Raw genomic sequence first — 18,982 nt, forward strand, 5'->3', positions numbered from 1 at the left:
CATTTGTTACAAAAATTTTTAGAAAATACAAAGAAGAAGAATTTGTTTAATTAGGTAAAAACACTTAACACTTAATATGGGATCTGCCCTTTTAACAAAATTTTAAGCATAAGTAACAGCATTGTTACTACAGTCGTCTTCCCATATCCTAGGTCTCGCTTTCTGCATTTCAGGTGCCCACAGTACAGTACAATAAGTATTTTCAGAGAGATCACATTTACACAACTCTTATTACAGTATCTTGTTATAATTGTCCTATTTTAGTATTTGTTGTTAATCTCTTACTGTGTCTAATTTATGAATTAAACTTTATCAAAGCTCTCTCTATATAGGAAAAAACATAGTATATATAGGGTTTGATGCACTCTGTGGTTTCAGGCATCCACTGGGAGTCTTGGAACTTATCCCCTGCCGATAAGTGGTGACTACTGTATTGGCACAATGTTGTACAGAATGTCTCCTTTTATTTTTCTTATCACAGTCCTGTGAGGAAGACAGGCCAAACAATGAAACTGAGAGAGGTGGGCAAACTGGCTGGAGTCCCACAGAAAGTATAGGTGCACCAAACTCCTAACTCCCAGACCCTTTCCTCTAAAACATACTGCATTGCAGGATGAGCTCTGGCAAGATGCCCCTCCTTGGGGATAAAAAGTAATGTGCCCCGAGGGAACAAAAGTTCCACCTTAGTTCAATGTTGCCATCAGCTTCTCCCTACTGGGAAGTAGGCTCTGGAAGCAGTGGCCTGGACTCTTCCCAGAACAGCAGCAGCATTGGCTCTGAATCTACACTGGCCTCTTCTGAGCAAAGAGCTCAATAATTCTGTCTACACAAATACACACACATATGCATGAGTCAGCTGATTTAATTAAACCCCTTCTCAACTCAAATGGAGAGTTTGGACAAAGAACTGAGAGGCTACAAAATTACCAGTTTTTGACTGTATTGTTTTTCAATTGGTTGCTTTGGGATCTTTCTGGCTCACAGCTTCCTTCAATAGTGAATTGGAGGCAAGGAGGTTAGGATGTTAATTGGGCCACATGGTAAATTACGCAAATGCCCAAGGGAAAACAGATGCCATATAAATTGAGGTTTGCAATTACTGTTGCAATGCAGTTTTTAAAAAAGCCATTTGTAGTGATCTGTGATTCTACAAAGTTATATTTTAGGACTCTATGGGTTCCAGAAACAGATCTTTCCCTGGCACTGCTTCACAGTCATGTGACTAGGATCCCAAGTATTTCCATTTTGGCATTATAAAACAGCAACCAAGAAGAGACCTTGTTAATTTTGACCCTGGGGCCACAACTGAGCTGAAGGGTTCAAGATCTCAGAACTTTTTCCATTTCAGCAAAAATTTGGTGGTCCCAGGTGCCTGCTAAGGATTATTTTCTTCCCCATTATTATTTCTGAAGATATTTCCAAGAAACTGGTAACATGAATAAAACACATTTCTTCTTAGAGCCTAGTGGTTTCAGAAAAGGATTTGATGAGGAACCCATACACCTGCTGGTGTATTTCAAAGGTGATATTATATGCTGTGAGTTATTGATTAGTAACGCTTATTCCGGTTACTCCTGAGGGCTGTTTCCAAACTGCAGAGTTTTCTGGGTAAATTATTCATGGCAAGGGTGTTGCCTGTAGTGATGTGTGTCAGTCACACCACTACACCTTGCCTTGGGCTGGAGGCACTGCCATTCGCCTCCCTCCAACTCTTTTGTCATCACATCAATTTCTGACTAGCCTCAGCCACTGACAGTGCTGTCAGTGAGCCTCAAAGGCAAAATAGGAGGCGTTATCCACCCTCCAGTCTACAGTCCACCAGGGGAGAAGCCAACTGAAAACACAAGAGGACCTAATCAGACCTTTGATGTTACACAAAGCAGATTGCATTTCAATCTTGAAATGCAATTCTAGAGAATAAGGAGTCACTTATTCTAGAGAATAAGGACTCACTCTAAATCTGATTAAGATTCATCTGGTACCAAATTGTGATAAGTGTTTATTTTGGACAAGCAGATCATCAGTGTTTTCTGATTCTGCTTATTCATCCAGAAAATCTTTTGTTTTCCACTTTTGTTAGAGAAGAAGTAGTAAGAGAAAGCCTTGGCTGGTCCTGACTTATCTGTTGAGAAAACTTGAGAAGGAGACTGGGCTGCTTCTTGAATAACTCTGTACAGAGTCCAGGGTGCAGAGCTCCTTCTTCTGGCTCCCTGACTCAGTTTCCTAATGATCTGATGCCCTGCTGCTGCGCCTCAGTCCCCTGCCCTTACTTCCATAGCAGAGGGGTACCTACCTTCTGGACTGACCGCAAGGTGGGGAACTAACTTAAAAGGGGATTGGTTCTAGTGAGAATTCAGGGACAGAGATGGCTAGCTGGGGAGAGGATTTGGAGCAGGTTTTGTGTATGTTTTTTGTTTTTCCTGCAATAAAATGGTACATAAAGTTTTAGAGAAAAAAATAGAATTATTCCTGATTCTACCATGCTTTGCAGTTGCTACATAACCTTTGATCTTTTAGTGCATCTATTTGTACATATAAACGTGTGTGTTTATATAAAATGGGATGTTTTGTTTTAAAACTTGTGGTTCCCATTTAGCATATTCTGAACATCATTCCTTGTTGATAAGCAGAGTTCTCCATCATTTTTGATGACTGCTGAATAATTTTCTTTCTGGGGACTCCTCTCCCCTCTCTTCCTCTTGTTTTTCTTTTCTCTTTCTTCCTCCTACTCCATTCTCTCCCTTCCTTCACTGGTTGTTATTCCTTTTCTTCCTGATAATCTATAATCTTCTGCTCCAGCTCCATTTTATTGTTTTCATTTTATTGCTCTAACACTTTGTAATATACCCTCTGACTTATGCAAATAATGTGAAATAAAAAGAGGATTGTTTTGTAGTTTGGGATTGTATTGATTGTCTAACTCATACCAAACTTACTTGTTTTATTTGTTTTGTTAACAGCTTTGTAATATTTTCTGTCCAAGTTCTGTGACAATAAACATGACAATATTTTGAAAGCTTTTCATATCCCCAGAAGGAAGAAATGACAAAGAGGCAAGCCATTATAATGAATGCATATGATCTTTATTTAGGAACATGACAGTCTCAAGCCCTCTGTCATTTCTAAGTCTTGATGATTTGTCTCATTTGCCCAGACCCCTCACCAGTCCATAAAGATGGGCAGAATGAGGCCGACAGTGCACCAGAAGACCTCCAGTCTGTGGGGACCAGCAGGCTGCTCTATCACATCACCGACGGTGACAACCCACTGCTGTCACCACGATGCTCCATCTTCAGCCAAAGTCAGAGATTCAACTTAGACCCCGAGTCAGCCCCATCTCCACCCAGCACTCAGCAGTTTATGATGTAAGAAAACTGTTTTGTTATTGTCTTCGTTTCGTACAGTTTTTCAAATATCACATTTATAAACTACAGTGAAGTATGACTGAAATAGCACAAATGTGCCTGCCTAACACAACTGCGTGACTGGAACAATAAATGACAAAAATCAGTGTACTTGCTAGTTGGGGATGCCATTGCAAGCCTTATACCTCAGGAAGAAATGGTCACGAGAGACAGGATAGCCCAGGGGCTCACATGTTTGAACATTTTTGGTGAAATGAACAGAATCTTAAATAAGTATATGTACATGCACATATCAGACATATCATTCTTGACGAACTCAATATTCTTTCCATGTCCAGTGGTAGCATCCATGGATGAGTTGTGAGAACACTTTGGAGATGTCCATCTACATTTCTTCTTAGATTCTAGAAAAGTGGTAGCTTACAATAGCTACCCTTGTCCAAATAATGTATGTGTGTGTGTGCATGTGTGTGTGTGTAATCAGATGCCTGCCCCCTACACATTCCACTTGGAATTTGCATTTGAGATTGAGGAACTGTGTGTTATTTATGTTTAAGTTCCACAAATAATTTTGATATACAGTTAAGATTAAGAATCCTCTGGCTAAAATTATGCCTGGAGAATCCCTGGTTTCTCCCTCAGAACTCATGCCATTTTTTCTTGATTTTATCTAACCCTGGGTCCATGAACTATCTATCGATGGACCTGAAAGAGTTAGTGAATTATTGATATTGCATGTAAAGTATGTGTTATGTGAGGGGGTGTATGCAATTTCTGGAGAAGGGGCACATCCTTTCATCATATTAAAAAAAGTCCTGTTATGTCAAGAAAAGTTAACCACTCATCTAAATCTTCCTTGAAAATGTTGGCAGGTGTGGCGTGTGCAACTTATTGAGGACAGGACCTCAACGGTGCGGTCTCTTTCGAGTCTTAAATTGGCCTCCTCTAAGCTTTACAAAATGCATTTCCTGGACTAATATTTTGACATTTTACACTAAAGTCCCAGGTAACGTCCACCCATAACAGAGTTTTGTGATAGGGAGTCTCCATTAATGAGCAGATGTTACCATGGTGGCCTCATCAAATAATGAACTTCCCTCTGGATTTCTCTGACAATCCAGGAATTTTGGTTTGTAGATCAACAGAACTGTTTACTGGAAGCCCACTGTTTTTGATACTCCTTCCTCCCTGTAATCACTGCAGGCCGCGGAGTTCTTCACGCTGCAGCTGTGGAGATGGCAAGGAGCCACAGACCATCACCCAGCTCACCAAGCACATCCAGAGCCTCAAGCGGAAAATTCGGAAATTTGAAGAAAAATTTGAACAAGAAAAGAAATACCGGGTAAGGACTCTGGGGTTTGACATAGGAGCGGACTGGTCAGAGGTGTGTGGATTCTCCTCAGCCTCTGTCCTTCCTTTCTGGGTACCCTTCTTTGCCAGGGGACAGTTGTGTTCCCATGGGCCAACCTGGACCTATCATAGAGTCTTCATCTTTTATCTATCTTGTTCTCACCTGCTGTCACTTGATCTCTGCTAGGATATTTTCTAGTCATGGATTACAACTATTATTTCCAATCTTATTTGATTATTGATCTTGCCTTTTTTTTCTGAGGAACAAAATTTGGAAGGCTTTTGAAATATAGTGTGGTTTTTTTTGTTTGTTTGTTTGTTTGTTTTTACTTTTTCTCAATTGCATTTTGATAAGAACTTATTAAAGACCCAAGGGAGGAATCTACAATTGTGGAACAGAATGAGGTAGAGATGGTTTCTTTGACATTAAAGTATTTCCTCGTTGGTGAATGAGGACCTCTCAAATGACATCTGTTCAGGCCACTCATAAGAACCAACCCTAAGCCACCCTTTCCCCATCAGAGAGACACTAGTTTTCATGCTAGTACTGCAGTGCAGCAAATATCAGCCTCCTTTCTTTTTATGTAAGAAACAATAGGGTCATAGGTAAGTGTCTTGATGGTCAGTGTTGCTTTTATTTTCTCCAGTGGTGACCATGGCATAGAGAAAATCATATCCACGGAGAATTGGACAAAGATATTGGGTCTTTGGCAGAGAGCCCAGAACAGCTTGTTATTAGAATAAAAGAGAACAGGGAATAATCTCTCATACATCTTGAAATATTTAAATGTTCACTAAACACTTGGTACAGAGGCCATTGGAAAGTTCTTGTGAGTATAGAGTAAGTTCTGGGGAGGGAGGTGAGAGTGGGTAATATTTCACTCTTCCATTCTTCCTGTCTTGTTTCCCACAGTGGCCTCAAATTCACTGAAGGAGGAGTTTTAAGGAGCAGATTTTAGCTTTGTAGAAATGGGGGGAAAATCAGATTGGCTTTCAAGGCAACCTTAGGATGTTGAAGATTATCTTCCCCAGAGTCAGGCAGTCACAGCTATTTATTGTCTTTTATAGAGCAGAAGGGAGCTCAACACATCATTAGTCCAGGATTTTATTTTACAGACAATGAAACTGACACCTGATGGAAATGACTTGCCTAAGATAGTTGTGTTCTATCAAGTCACAACTTGGGTCAGTGGATTACAGATGAGTAGGTTTTGCAATAGAATATAAGTAAAATTTTTAAGTGTCTGCATTTTAAAAGCTCCAGATATCCTGAGAGAAGCTGATTTCACCTGTTTGCTGCTGGGGTGTTATTGGATCTATGATATTCTCATATTGGAAAATACAGAGTAACAACCAGAGGCTCCATTCCCAGCACCCGTTAACACATCTTATCTGGCAGTTCTTGATTCAGACTATTTTGGATTTGAATCCAGCACAGCTACTTTTATAGGACTCTGTGATTTTGGACTTGTTATCTTTCTGAGTCACAGTTTGGCCATTTGTAAAATGGAGTATTAGGTAGTGACTTCTTAAGTTTGTAAGTAGTAAATAAGGAAGTACATACATAATGCTTATTACAGTGTTTGGTACAAAGGGAGTAAATGGTCCTAGATAACACTAACTTTTTAATCTATGAGTTACATATTTAAATAGGCTACTCCATGGCAGTCTCTGCCTTGTCAGAAAATAAAGGAAAACTGTACATGTTAATTTTCCACTGGAGTTTTCTACCCACAGTCACAGATCTTGGATGCTTATTTTGGAAGAGAATTCCACCTGGAAACATCTCCTGCCTTTATCTAGAGTTTTCTGAAGCTAGAGCACACATGCACATGCATGCACATGCACACACACACATACACACACAAACATATACTTAAATACACTTATGGAAGGACAGATCAGGGAGCAGTAGGGGAAGGAGGCTCCTTGGTCACCGCTGCTTCAGTGTGTATAAAAGTCTTTGTTATAATCAGAACCTCACATGTCTCAGGAAACCCCTTTCCTTCCTGTCAGGGCCAGGCTGTGCTTAGAGGTTTGACATGTCAATGGGCTTTAACCGTTGCTGTATGTAAGGCTCCCCTTCCTGGCAATCTGACTGTGGAATTCATAGCACCCACTGCTAATTTTTGAATCTGGGCTCCTGCTGGGCCTCTGTGCCTTTCTAATACCCATGTATCACGTATATCTTTCCATCTCTGTTTACTGTAACCATTTTATACACCTACCCCAAATTCTCTACATCTCTACATCTGATTTTGCATTTGATTATTGGACTCTTGGGCTAAGAAAAGGCTGCGTCAGCCAGATGTCTACTTTCAGTGGAATCAGGGAATGTTAGAATTGGAAAGAATCAGTGAGTCTTTTGTCTTATCTGACAACTGAAGAAACTGAGGCCCAGAAAGGGGAAGTGAGTTTCCCAGAATCACACAGCAAAGAATAGTTCTAGCCAGAACAGCAACTGAGGTCTTTTTATAACCCTCCCAGTAATGTTTCTAATGTGTCTTTTTGAACCATCTTTGGCAGATCACAAATCTCATACAATGGCACTTAGGAGGTCAATTTTAATTGCATTGAACAAAACCTAAACCTATGTAATTTCTGGGTGTTATGGCCTTTTGAATCAGAATATTTCACTTAAGAAGTTAAGTCTTGAAGATCTACAGCTTGTATATGGGAACTTTTCATGTGATTTGAGAGCTGCTATCCATGTGAGCTTGATTTAACCCTTTTAACAGCTTCTTCAAGGGTAGGGAAGTAAATTCATTTCAGAAACTGATTTCAGGCTTTAAATTATTTTGTCCAAAATTTAGCCTTAAATTTCTCCTAAGTTCTATGCACCATAGTGAAAACTTATTTCTTTTGCAGTCACTGGATTAAAGCCTTAGTATTTTTTTGTGTGTGTTTGTTTTTACCATATTTCAAAAGATAGAAATAACTGTGTGGAACAGATCCAGTGAAGCATTGTTCAACAAGATGTGTTCTCAGATCAGAGTGGAGAATTTTCTGAGGATTTTGAGAAATCAAATGTAAAACACTGGCTTTCCATGTAACCAGACTGCTACCCAAACCAAAGTACTAGACTATACAGTGCATCATTCTAGCAAACCACAGACAGGACTAGGCTAAGCGGTTTTAGAGAGGTGGGGATTGATGGCCACGTGTCACTGTCCATGGTCCTGAAACCAGCTTTTTTTTTTTTTTTCCTCCAACCCCTTCCCCAACCCCCTGCCATCCCTCAGGGAAACCAGTTTCCTATTCAAGTTCTTCCAGGAAAGAATCATTGTCAATCTTCTTTTCTATTTTAATCTTAAAATGTATGGTTTTTAAATCACTCTAGAACTGACAGAATCATGCCTTGTGTTTTACAATGAGCATACCTAGACTCATGTACATGTGATGATCCTGTCACACAGTAGTTTTTTCCTTTGAGTTTGAAAAATCTCCTATCTTCCTATGCCTTCCTCTCACCAACATCCTGCCATTGTTACATGGATTTAGTGGATCCTTAAAGAAAAAATGACAGCCCCTAGATTTGGTCATTAACAATGCAAATATTTCAGGCTATTATGTTTATGATCATGTCATCTTAAGCTTATTTTATAGTTCCTTGTAAATCCTTAATTTAAAGTAACCATTAATTTTCTTGAGCCTGCATGTAAGTTACTATGGTAGCCTTGACTTGTTTAAGAACCGTTTTTACTGATCTGTGGGGGTAGAGGGACAGTATGTTTGGCTACCACTAGTGAAGGTGTTAGAAATCTGCATATCCCCCTAACAGACTGACTTCTCAGGAATACTGTCAGGTTTTAGAGATTCTGGGGTCTCCTTTCTTTAGCTTAGAGGATATAACTGGTAAGAGCTAAATCTTCCAGTTTTTCAGTATTCTCCCACAGGTTATGGTCATAAGCATGTGTGTGAGCCACAAGCAAGGTAGTAAGTACTGGTTTGTATCAGTGCAATCATCTGCAGTGCTACAGAAAATGGCCTGGCAATGGGGTATATATGGGCTGTGGGTAACCTGCAAGGTGATTGACAGCTTGACGGCAGGGGCACTGGCACGGCCAGGACTATGAAAAATATTAAGTGACCAGGCACATTTAGAAATAATGCCCATAGCAATGATTAAAGAGTAGAGGAGGTCAAGAATATTTACTGTTTTCTAGAGGTAACTTCATCAGAAGCAACTCCATCAGAAATTTCACACCCGAATTTCTCTCCCAGCTTTATATATTCCTAAACTATCTTTGTATGGCTCAGGTGTTTACACATTTTGTTTTTCCTTTTCTCTTTTTCTTCCCCACCCTCTCCCTCCTTCCCTCCCTCCCACCCCCACTTTTCCTTCCCTTGGTAGCCTTCGCATGGTGACAAGACTTCTAATCCTGAAGTCCTGAAATGGATGAATGATTTGGCTAAAGGTCGTAAACAGCTCAAAGGTAAATGCCAGTCAAAGGTCTTTTTTTTTCCTCATAAAGGAAGCAGTTAAACTAGTGATAATGTGCTCCAGAGAATTTTAGATTCATTTCTACCTGTGCCCTCTTGCACCTTGTTTCCTGCTTAGACTGTAGCTCCCTTTTGAAATAAAGCATCCTGTATCTCTGTCATTGTTTGGCCCCATGTAATAAACCTCCTTACAAAGAAACTGAGGACCTCCAGACTCCCAAGTGGAATGATTCACTTCAATGCCAGGAACATTTTAACATGTGGAGCACTAACCTCCCTAGGTTATGGGATTGTTGGATGTTAGAAACAGAAGGGGTCTGAGAAATCATTTACTCCACACACTTCAGTGCATGGATGAGGACATTTATGCTCATAGAGAGGGGAGGGTTACAGAGCTGGAAGGTGGTGGGCCAGGTGTAGAATGTGGTTCTCCTGCCGTATGGGCTAGTGTCCTTTTTCTGTCTTTCTCTGGAGATGGTGGTGAGAGTATTAACTCTAAAATCCATTTAAAAGAGACTTGTTATTTACCAATAAAAAATTATTTTCTTCCTCTCTCCACACTCTAACTTTAATACTTAGAGACATGGGAGTTTTTCCAAATTTCTGGAAGGAGAGTGACTAAAAAGAACTAGAAGGGAATATTAATTCAGTGGTATTAAACTGTAAATTTGTGGCAAGTTTATACAATATGTAATGTTTAAACATCAAGACAAAGTCTAACTAGGAAGCAAACATCAAACAAAGAAAATGAGCTATGTAACTGAGAAATAAATATAAATGCCTCATTCAAACAACCAGTACCCTTGCATACTCTAAAATGTAATTCCTTGATAAGTCTCAGGGGGCTTTTTTATTTTAAATTATCTAGGTTTATATAAAGCCATATTGTAATAATTCCTGAATCTTAAAAGCTACCATAAGAAAAAATAGCAAAATCTGTCAAGTTGGGGCTGACATTCCCATCTACCCTTTCCCACTCCCTCCTGTATTTCCTTGGGTGTCTACATGTATAATGTCTTGCAGAATTACTTGCATTTCCACAGGGGCTCTTGATGAACCCACAACTTCAAAATATAAGTACATAAATCTTTGGGTGTGGAATTTCAGGTGCTACAGTACATGGCAGGTGGGGCCAGGTGCCACTGGTTTTCCTGCAAACTCTTCCTCCTCTGAAATCTAAACCACTGTGCTACTGCCATACATATCCTCCACCTCCATGAGATCCTAGCCTCTAGAGCCCTGTTTTCACACCTGATTGGGAGCCTATGCTAGTGGCTCTGCTTATAGGGTTGCCATTGCCCTATGGAAAGCCATCATTAGTGTTCATTTCTACAGATTTGGCATCAGGGGAAGGAATTCCTGAAAGGCTCTCTGTTCTTATTAGGGCTAGTGGGTTCTCTTTGCTTATGGTAACTTACAGCTTTTCTCTTAGAACTAAAGCTAAAGCTGTCAGAAGAACAAGGGAGTGCTCCTAAAGGTCAACCTAGAAACCTGTCCTGTGAGCAACCCACGGTCCCCAGAGAAAATGGGAAGCCGGAAGCTGCGGGCCTGGAGCCAAGCTCCTCTGGAGAAGAGACTCCAGATGCTGTTTTGACATGCCTGAAGGAGAAAAGAGAGCAACTTCCTCCCCAGGAGGATTCTAAGGTACATCACCATGTCTTGTTATATAGAGGGCCCCTATAGTTCACACAGTGCTGGTGAGATCATCCAATTTATCAGAGCACTTTGTCATTACATAGACATTTTTATTAGCCTGGCTCCAGAATTTCAGATGAGTTCCTGATAGGTTACTGGCCATGAGCAGTAGTGCCACATGATGCCAGGCTAAGCCACCATTCTGGAGGTTATAGTGTTGTGTATTGATAGGAAGTAAATGGCAAGGACACCAGGGTATATCATATCCCTTTCTCTCCAACTCTCCGCACCCCAAAATTAGCAAATGAACCCAAGACTAAGAAATAAGCATATTGCCTGAAAGGAAAGGACTCCAGTTACAGCCCCTTTCTTCATGTCTTGTTAAAAATAATAAAGCAGGGATGATCTATAAATAGTAAGAAAAATTGTTTGGTGTTTATATAATAAGAATAGAGAGGTAGGGTTTCTTAGGAGTGTTAAGTTGAAATGCAAGTCTTCAGCTTTGGATATCTTAGTTTTGAAGTCTCTGTGAGGCATCTAGATAGAGTTGTCAGGCATTTGAATATATGAGCGTGGAGTTCAAAGAAAAGATTTATTATATTTTACAAAGAAGAAAAGACTGATTAGTATTTACCTGGTTAATCTCTCCTTGTCGTGCATATCTATGCTTCCATTTCAATTATGCCAGGGAAGCTTTCTTGTAGTCCCCTGTCTCAACTCTAAGACTGGTGTGATTGACTTTCAGTTCTCGAATAAGAGATGTAACTACCCTATCACAGCTCTATCTTGTAGGCCATTTACTGTTTCTTGTACTACACCTTGAACTTCTTACATGGAAGTACTATTTATAGGTCATGACCCCTCCTTTTCTATACATAGTAGGTATTGAATAAATGTTTGCTGAGTGAATGGAAAAATGAGCAGATGAATGAACAAACTAGCATATTTAATTTTCAAATGAAGTCTTCTTGAGGAGAATGATGCCTTTCCCTGTTCTATTGTGTATTACCTGGTATTAATCATAAAGTGACAACATATTCCAAATCTCAAAAGGCTCAAAATATGCCCCTGGATTAGTCATTTACATAAGGACTTGTGATCTACAAGTAGAAATGGACCTGTGACCACATCTTTCTTTATGAAATACCTTTAGTCTTAAAACAACAACAACAAATACATGTTGTGAGGAGTGAAGAGAAGGTTTTCATCCACTCAGCCATCCTATCCCTGAGCCCACCAAGATTCTACTTCTGTGATAGTTACTGGGTAACTTTTGCATATATATACAGAAACTCTCAGGTACATCTGTGGTTTTCCATCCTTCAGTGCTTCTGAAGGTCTTTCCAGTATTTTAAAGTCACTTTGACCGTATCTATTAAAGCATCTTGGTCAATGTCTAAATCTATGTTCTACTCAATTAACAAGGGTAGTAAGAGGAGAGATGGGATTGATATAGTAGACTTAGAACAGGACTCAGCACTTGAACCAGCCACTTTCTAACCATGGGCACTTGGCAAGTGAACTGATTCTCTGAGATTCAATTTCCTCATCTGTAAAATACAGGTAATACCTACTTATATAATTATCGTGACAATAAGTGAGAAACCTACTGACTGGTGGACAATAGTTCATTTGAAAAAGATGTAAATGCCAATTATGTGTTGTGAAGTAGAATAGATGCTAGATATAAAAAATAAAAAATATATAGAAGTCATGGGGGGTCAATGCCCTCATGTAGTTCATGTTGTCCTGGGAGTGGGGATACAACAAGATATAAACAACTCAATAAAAAGAAATCATTAAAAATGTTGATAAGTACTATGCAGGATATTTAACAGGTGATATGATAGAAAATAATGGGTATAGTTTCTACTTTAGATAAAGCGATTAGGAAGGCCAAGAGGTGACATTTAAAGAAGAATCAGCAGGTCAAAGGGAGCAGCAGAAAACATGCTCAACAGATGGAATTGCAGGTATGAAGGCCGTGATGAAAGGAAGACCTTGTTGTTCACTTTGAATTCTCGGGGTTGAGGGTTGGAGAACAGGATGGCATGATATCAAGTCAGAAAGACAGATTAGAACCCATCACACAGAACCTTTAAAACTGTGGGAAGTATTGGGAAGTTGTTGAATGGTTGAGAGCAGAAAAGTGACATGACATGATTACATTTAATAGATCTGTCTGCTTGCTAAGTGGAGGATACATCACAGGGAAAAGAATGAAAAGGGTAGATGGAATGGGTGGCTTGGATTAGCATGGTGGCCTTGGAGAGGGAAAGAAGTGGACACAATCAAAGTATATTTTGAAAGTAGAATCAAAAGGACATGTTGAAGCATTAGATGGGAGGAAATGAAGGCAAAGAAGAATCTGGGATGATGCATGCTTAGTAAGTACAAAACACTGTGAAACCTCTAAGTCTACAAGTGCTCATCCTCAGATAGAGGACAGGAAAGCAGATTGCCTGAGGAAGGTTAGTAGTGGAATTATGTGCCAGGAGCTGTTTTCTACTCACAGAAAAGCGTTTACTGATACAGAGAAAACTAGAAGAGCACACTGGGGTTGTAGATAAAAATATAACATAAATGATTAGTTTGGGATATTTTACATTTAATATCTTTCAGGAATAGGGTGACCAATCGTCCCAGTTTGCCCAAGACTTTTTTGCTTTTAGCACTGAAAATCCCATGTCCTGGGAAATGCCTCAGTCCTGGACAAACTGGGATGGTTGGTCATCTTACTGAGACATGTAAATCAAATAGACATACGCAAATGAGAGTCGGAAGATCAGAGAAAAATCTCCTCATGCATGGATGTCACCTAGTATAAATGCCAATCATTTCTATTATTTTTAATGACCTATTGATTTAATAAGTGTCAGAAGCCCGCTCAAATATAACTATAATATAGCTCTTCAGTAGGCTAAAGTTAGGCCCTTTAAACAGAGAGCATCTGTAATAGAAAATGTAAATACATAAAGCTGAGTATTGGTACTGAGAAAGCTTAATATAGTAAACCATGTAGTAGCTAGTCAGTCACTATACTCAGTGTGAATCCAGAGGCTACAGCATAACCAAAGAGAAAACTTTGTATTCCCATACAGCTAGTGTTATTTCTAACTCCTCAATGAGCTCAGTAGCATTTCAGATCATCTCATTAGGTCCCGTTTCTTTAAACTCAAAGAGACATATGACTTTCATCTGAGGTCCTTGCCTTATTGCTGAAAATGCATTAAATATTAAAATTTCAAGATAAAGAATGACATCTTTTCTAGAGAGACTTTATTATGACTCTTTCCATAATTTCTGCATTTGGCATTTAGTCACAGACCATACTAAGGCTGATAAATCCTATAGCATTGCCTTGTTGGTTCAGATACTGCCAGTGAGTAATTTTCTTCCTGTTTTATCTGTGGATGATTTTTAGAGATAATCACTTCTGGGTTACAGGACATGGCTGTACACTGGAAATGAATGAGTCATCCCCTGAGCTGAACTGTAGTGCCTATTTATGTCTTTTATGTCCTTTTCCTTTGGAAATACTGAACTGGTGCTGGCATATATATCAATATTGACCTTTCTAAGAACTGTAGGTGGTGTCAGGTGCACAGCTCAAATTACCAAGGGGATGAGTAATGACAGTTACTTCTTCTGGCCTCTCATCAACTGTAGCATCTCTGAGGATGAAAGCAGATTTTTAGAAAGTATACATTTTATCTTGAAAAAATCAATACAAAATTAATAACTTATTAGCAGGTTGTTGTTAGTTGGAAAGACAGTAGACTTAAAGGGCATGAAAAGGAAGATCCCATCAAACTTTCTGCTTTCCTATTTATCCTTCTTTTTTAAAAAAATAATTTATTGAATAGGTAATACTTTCTCACATAGTTCAAAAAGAAAATATATAACAGAAAATGGTAAAAAGACTACTTCCAAAACCAACTGCCATCTCCAGCTCCGAGATCTCCCACCCCCAGCAGGTAACTATTGTTATTAATGTCTTATGTGTCTTTTTTGGAGTTTCTATGTAAAACATATACAAGAAATTATCAATATACATTCCTTTTTTTTTTTTTTTTTATAGAGACAGAGTGTCACTTTATCATTCAGGCTGGAGTACAGTGGCACAACCATAGCTCACTGCAGCCATAAACTCCAGAGCTCAAGTGATCTTCCCACCTTGGCCTCTCATGTAGCTGGGACTACAGGTGTGCAACACCATGCCTGGTTGATTATTTTAATTTTTTGTAGAGATGAGCTCTCACTTTTGCCCAGGCTGGTCTAAAATTCTTGGCCTTAAGGCATGCTCCCACCTCAGCCTCCCAAAGTGCTGGGATTACAGAAGTGAGCTACCATGCCTGGCCCCAATATATATCTTAACTTGCCTCTGTTAGACAAAAGGGAGCAGTCTATACAATTATGCATCCTTTTTACTTTGTATATTCTGGATAGCTTTTTATATCAAGACATAGCTTATCATTCTCTTTTATTTTTTAAAAAAATATTCAATAGCACTGTGATATTCTTTTTTATTAATGGATAGCATTGACATTAATATCAAGTCAAGTAGTTTGATAGCTCAAATAACATTTGGTATATGTGTTATTAATCCAGAAACATTTACATATAAAACTTATTAAAAGTGATCATCATTATGCATATGAGGAAACTGAGGTTCAAATATTACATCTTTGTAATGTTAAAAACAGTTTATAAGTTTTGAAGCTGGTTATCTGAACTCATGTCCTCTGGTTTCAAGACAAATATTAACCTTCAATTCCCGGCTTGGACATCTAAATTGACCAAAACATTATCTTTAGCAATTGCTTTCTATGATAATATCCAGTACTGACTTTCCATCTTGTTTGACTGTTTAATTTAAACAGTCAGACTTGCTTACATATAGTGCCTCCCTCAATAAGGCGATGGGGATACTTAGACAGGAAAATCTTGGCAGGACTTGAGTCCCTAAAGCTAAGAAGCATGATTTCTATTGCTCACTGTCCAGAGAAGAGAATGTCAGTTTTATTTCTCTCCTTAAGAGAGATCTCATTTATGGGGATAATTGTAATGACTTAATTTATAAATTTCTGTGGCTTACTGTGCAGGAATACATGGCACCAGTCCCATGGGGGAAAGGAAAACAAGGTGGTAGAAGTGCTGAAGCTATGGCAGCTTTTTCCTAAACAACTTTCTGACCAGGACCCAGAAACAAACTAATTTGGACTGACCCTCAGTAGCAGTTATGTCTCTTGGAAAGCCAGTTTATTTCCAGACCTTGATGATTCAAATAATCACTGATAGGGGGCCAGGAGTTTTCATATGGCAAAGTTGCCAAGCTATAAACAAATCATATCAAATTTTGTCCTATATATGGTCCTGTCTTGTTCAACCTCCTCTTAGTTTTACCCCTGATACTATAAAAAATGGAGAAACTGGAAGAATAATCATCTTTTAAAGTTTATCTCCTTTTATTTATCTTTAAATTATGACAATACATTCATAGCTCTCTTTGGCTGTTTTAGGTTATTCAACATGTAACCGAAAACATAAAGGAAACCTTGTTTCCTTCATTCATATAACAAAAATGAAAAAAATAGATATATCTTGCATACCACAGCCAGCAGCAACTATAGAATTAGGGAGGAAGGATGCACTTCAGAAAGAGACAGCCATTGAATTCAGAGGAGAAAATTAGATCTGATTCTTAGCAGAAAGTGGCTGAAGAATAACAGCAAAGTCTATTTCTGCCCCCTTAGATTTGGGGTATCCTGCAGAGCTTACCTTGATTCAGTTTGCTTTATGAAGATCACTTTGCAGGCCTATAGCTTTTCTGTGAGTAGAAAACAGCTCCTGGCACATAATCCCACTACTAACCTTCCTCAGGCAATCTGCTTTCCTGTCCTCTATCTGAGGATAAGCACTTGTAGACTTAGAGGTTTCACAGTGTTTTGTACTTACTATGCATGAGGGTATGGAACCCTCACATTTCCTCAGGGATTGCTTTGATAATAATCTTAAGAGGAAGACAATGGAATCAAAGTGAAAAAGCAGTGCATACATTGTATGTGTTCCCAAATTTTTATCCAGCATCTATGGAAGATACTTTTCTATAATGGCATTCATCATTCTATCATGTGTTTTGGTTACTTTTTTCTTTTAGAATTAAATTTAGCTTTTCTAGAATCTGGGGAATATATTAAATCACAAAAATCAAATTGCAATGGAGAGATTCCAATACTACTTAAATGCATCATTTTCTGAAATACTTTCTATGGATTGTAAGTCCCAGTAAGATATTACATTAAAAAACCACTATTTCCATGTTTTCTGAACTCAGACTGAGATTTTTTTCTTCTGTCATCTATTAAAATCCCATGAAATAGATTTTGATGGGAACTTGTTGGGTTTTTTTTTTTCATGGAAAGATGTATTATGAATAAAAGTGTTTAAAAAATGATTGGGTTAGAAAATGAAAAGATCTTGAGGTTATTTAAGCAATACTTAACAGGCTTCTATAGAGGGAAGCGAGAGTTAGGTCACAGCGTATGGGACTTAAAAGAAGATTGCTAAAAATTAGAGTCCTTTTTTCATATAAACCTGTGTTGATAGCTTAGTAGTAGGAATGGGAATGTGTTGGGTACTGTGAGAATTTAAAGAAGTTTGTGATACGATCTCTCTCCTCAAGAATCATTTATTTGGGCAGACAATACTGAAACAAAGAAAACAGTTAAGACTCAGATAATGAGATAAGAAGTTGAGAGAAAAGGTAGATCAATACGGGCCAGAATGGTTTGCAATTGGGATGGGAGTTGTGAGCATGAGGATAACTGGGAAGTGTAACACATGTTTGAGACATTTTCTTTTCTTTCAAGGGAGACCGATCTGGATGGCAGATCTATCTGGCATGTGTGGGTGTGTGTACTTTGATAAAAGATGCCTGGGTGATTATTCCATGAGTTATTTCTACTATTCCCTTCTAACTACTTGCCAAGTGTATATCACTGGACTAGAGTAGGAAGCTATGTTTACTAGACATGCAGAAAATTAATGCAGAATAAAAAGCAGGAAAAAAACCAATACAAGCAAAGGAGTTTGGTCACTTTGGATAAATAGGCAGATACATAGACAGCTAGATAGATAGATAGGAAGCTATTTAAATTTTTATGCACAATGTGATCCACTGAAAATAGTGATTAGGGATGGGTCTTACAGCAGAGGGGTATAGAATATATTAGTGGATCAAGAGGTTATACATTTTTTTAATGGAAGGATATTGGTAACTCCAACCTCCTTCTTGTATAGGTAGGAACTTGAGGACTCAGAGAAGTTAAATGTTTTGTCCAAAATAATTTCATTTATATCACAACTAGTCATAACCTGGTATATAATACAAGCATGTAGTGATGAACACCTGTACAACGTTGGTGTTTGTGACTACATATAATCGGGAAAGTCTAGATAAAATATATGTTTCAGAAGAAAAATCAATGTCTGGACTGGTTTTTTAAGAATGAAAAAGTCATTAAGGAAGAGGTTCCCTAACACGTATGCATTTCAGACTCCTCCAAAAATCACATTCCTAAACTTGGACATATGCTTTAAGAAACTTTTCCAAGAAAAAACTGGCATGTGCTACATACAGTATCTTGTAAATGACTTTATGGCTAGGCACAGTGGCTCACACCTATAATTGGAGGCCGAGGCAGGCCGATCACTTGAGGTCAGGAGTTTGAGACCAACCTGGCCAACATGGTGAAACCCTGTATCTACTAAAAATACAAAATAATTAGCCAGGCATGGTGGTGCGTGCCTGTAGTCCCAGTTACTTGGGTGGCTGAGGCAAGAGAATTGCTTGGAGGTCGCAGTGAGCCGGGATCATGCCATTGCACTCTGCCTGGGTGATAGAGTGAGACTCTGTCTCTAAATAAATAAATAAATAAATAATAAATGACTTTCCTTTTCATGATAACTGTTGCATTATAGTATTATAATCCTTTACTTTGAGGCTTTTTGTCTGCTAAAAATATTGATGTTTTCATTCTTGTCTGAGAGAAGAATAATAATTTCATGTTTCTCAGGTAACTAAGCAAGACAAGAACCTCATAAAGCCGCTTTATGACCGATACAGAATTATCAAGCAAATCTTGTCAACGCCTTCCCTTATTCCAACAATTGTAAGTCAGGATACT

The 18,982-nt window shown here is 38.6% G+C and overlaps 1 protein-coding gene across 5 annotated transcripts in view; it reads left to right on the forward strand.

Annotated features, from left to right (window-relative positions):
• Nucleotides 1–18,982, forward strand: part of FAM13C (family with sequence similarity 13 member C) — a 113,213-nt gene that overhangs the window by 87,059 nt on the left and 7,172 nt on the right. For all 5 annotated transcript variants that reach the window (XM_050803047.1, XM_050803046.1, XM_050803043.1 and 2 more), the window contains 5 exons: nt 3,155–3,365; nt 4,569–4,707; nt 9,070–9,151; nt 10,591–10,802; nt 18,872–18,967. In XM_050803047.1, the coding sequence (XP_050659004.1) occupies nt 3,155–3,365; nt 4,569–4,707; nt 9,070–9,151; nt 10,591–10,802; nt 18,872–18,967 (740 nt within the window). The remainder of the gene's footprint in view (nt 1–3,154; nt 3,366–4,568; nt 4,708–9,069; nt 9,152–10,590; nt 10,803–18,871; nt 18,968–18,982) is intronic.

Source organism: Macaca thibetana, chromosome 9 (genome assembly GCF_024542745.1).
Source record: "Macaca thibetana thibetana isolate TM-01 chromosome 9, ASM2454274v1, whole genome shotgun sequence".
In the NCBI taxonomy this organism is placed as follows: domain Eukaryota; kingdom Metazoa; phylum Chordata; class Mammalia; order Primates; family Cercopithecidae; genus Macaca; species Macaca thibetana.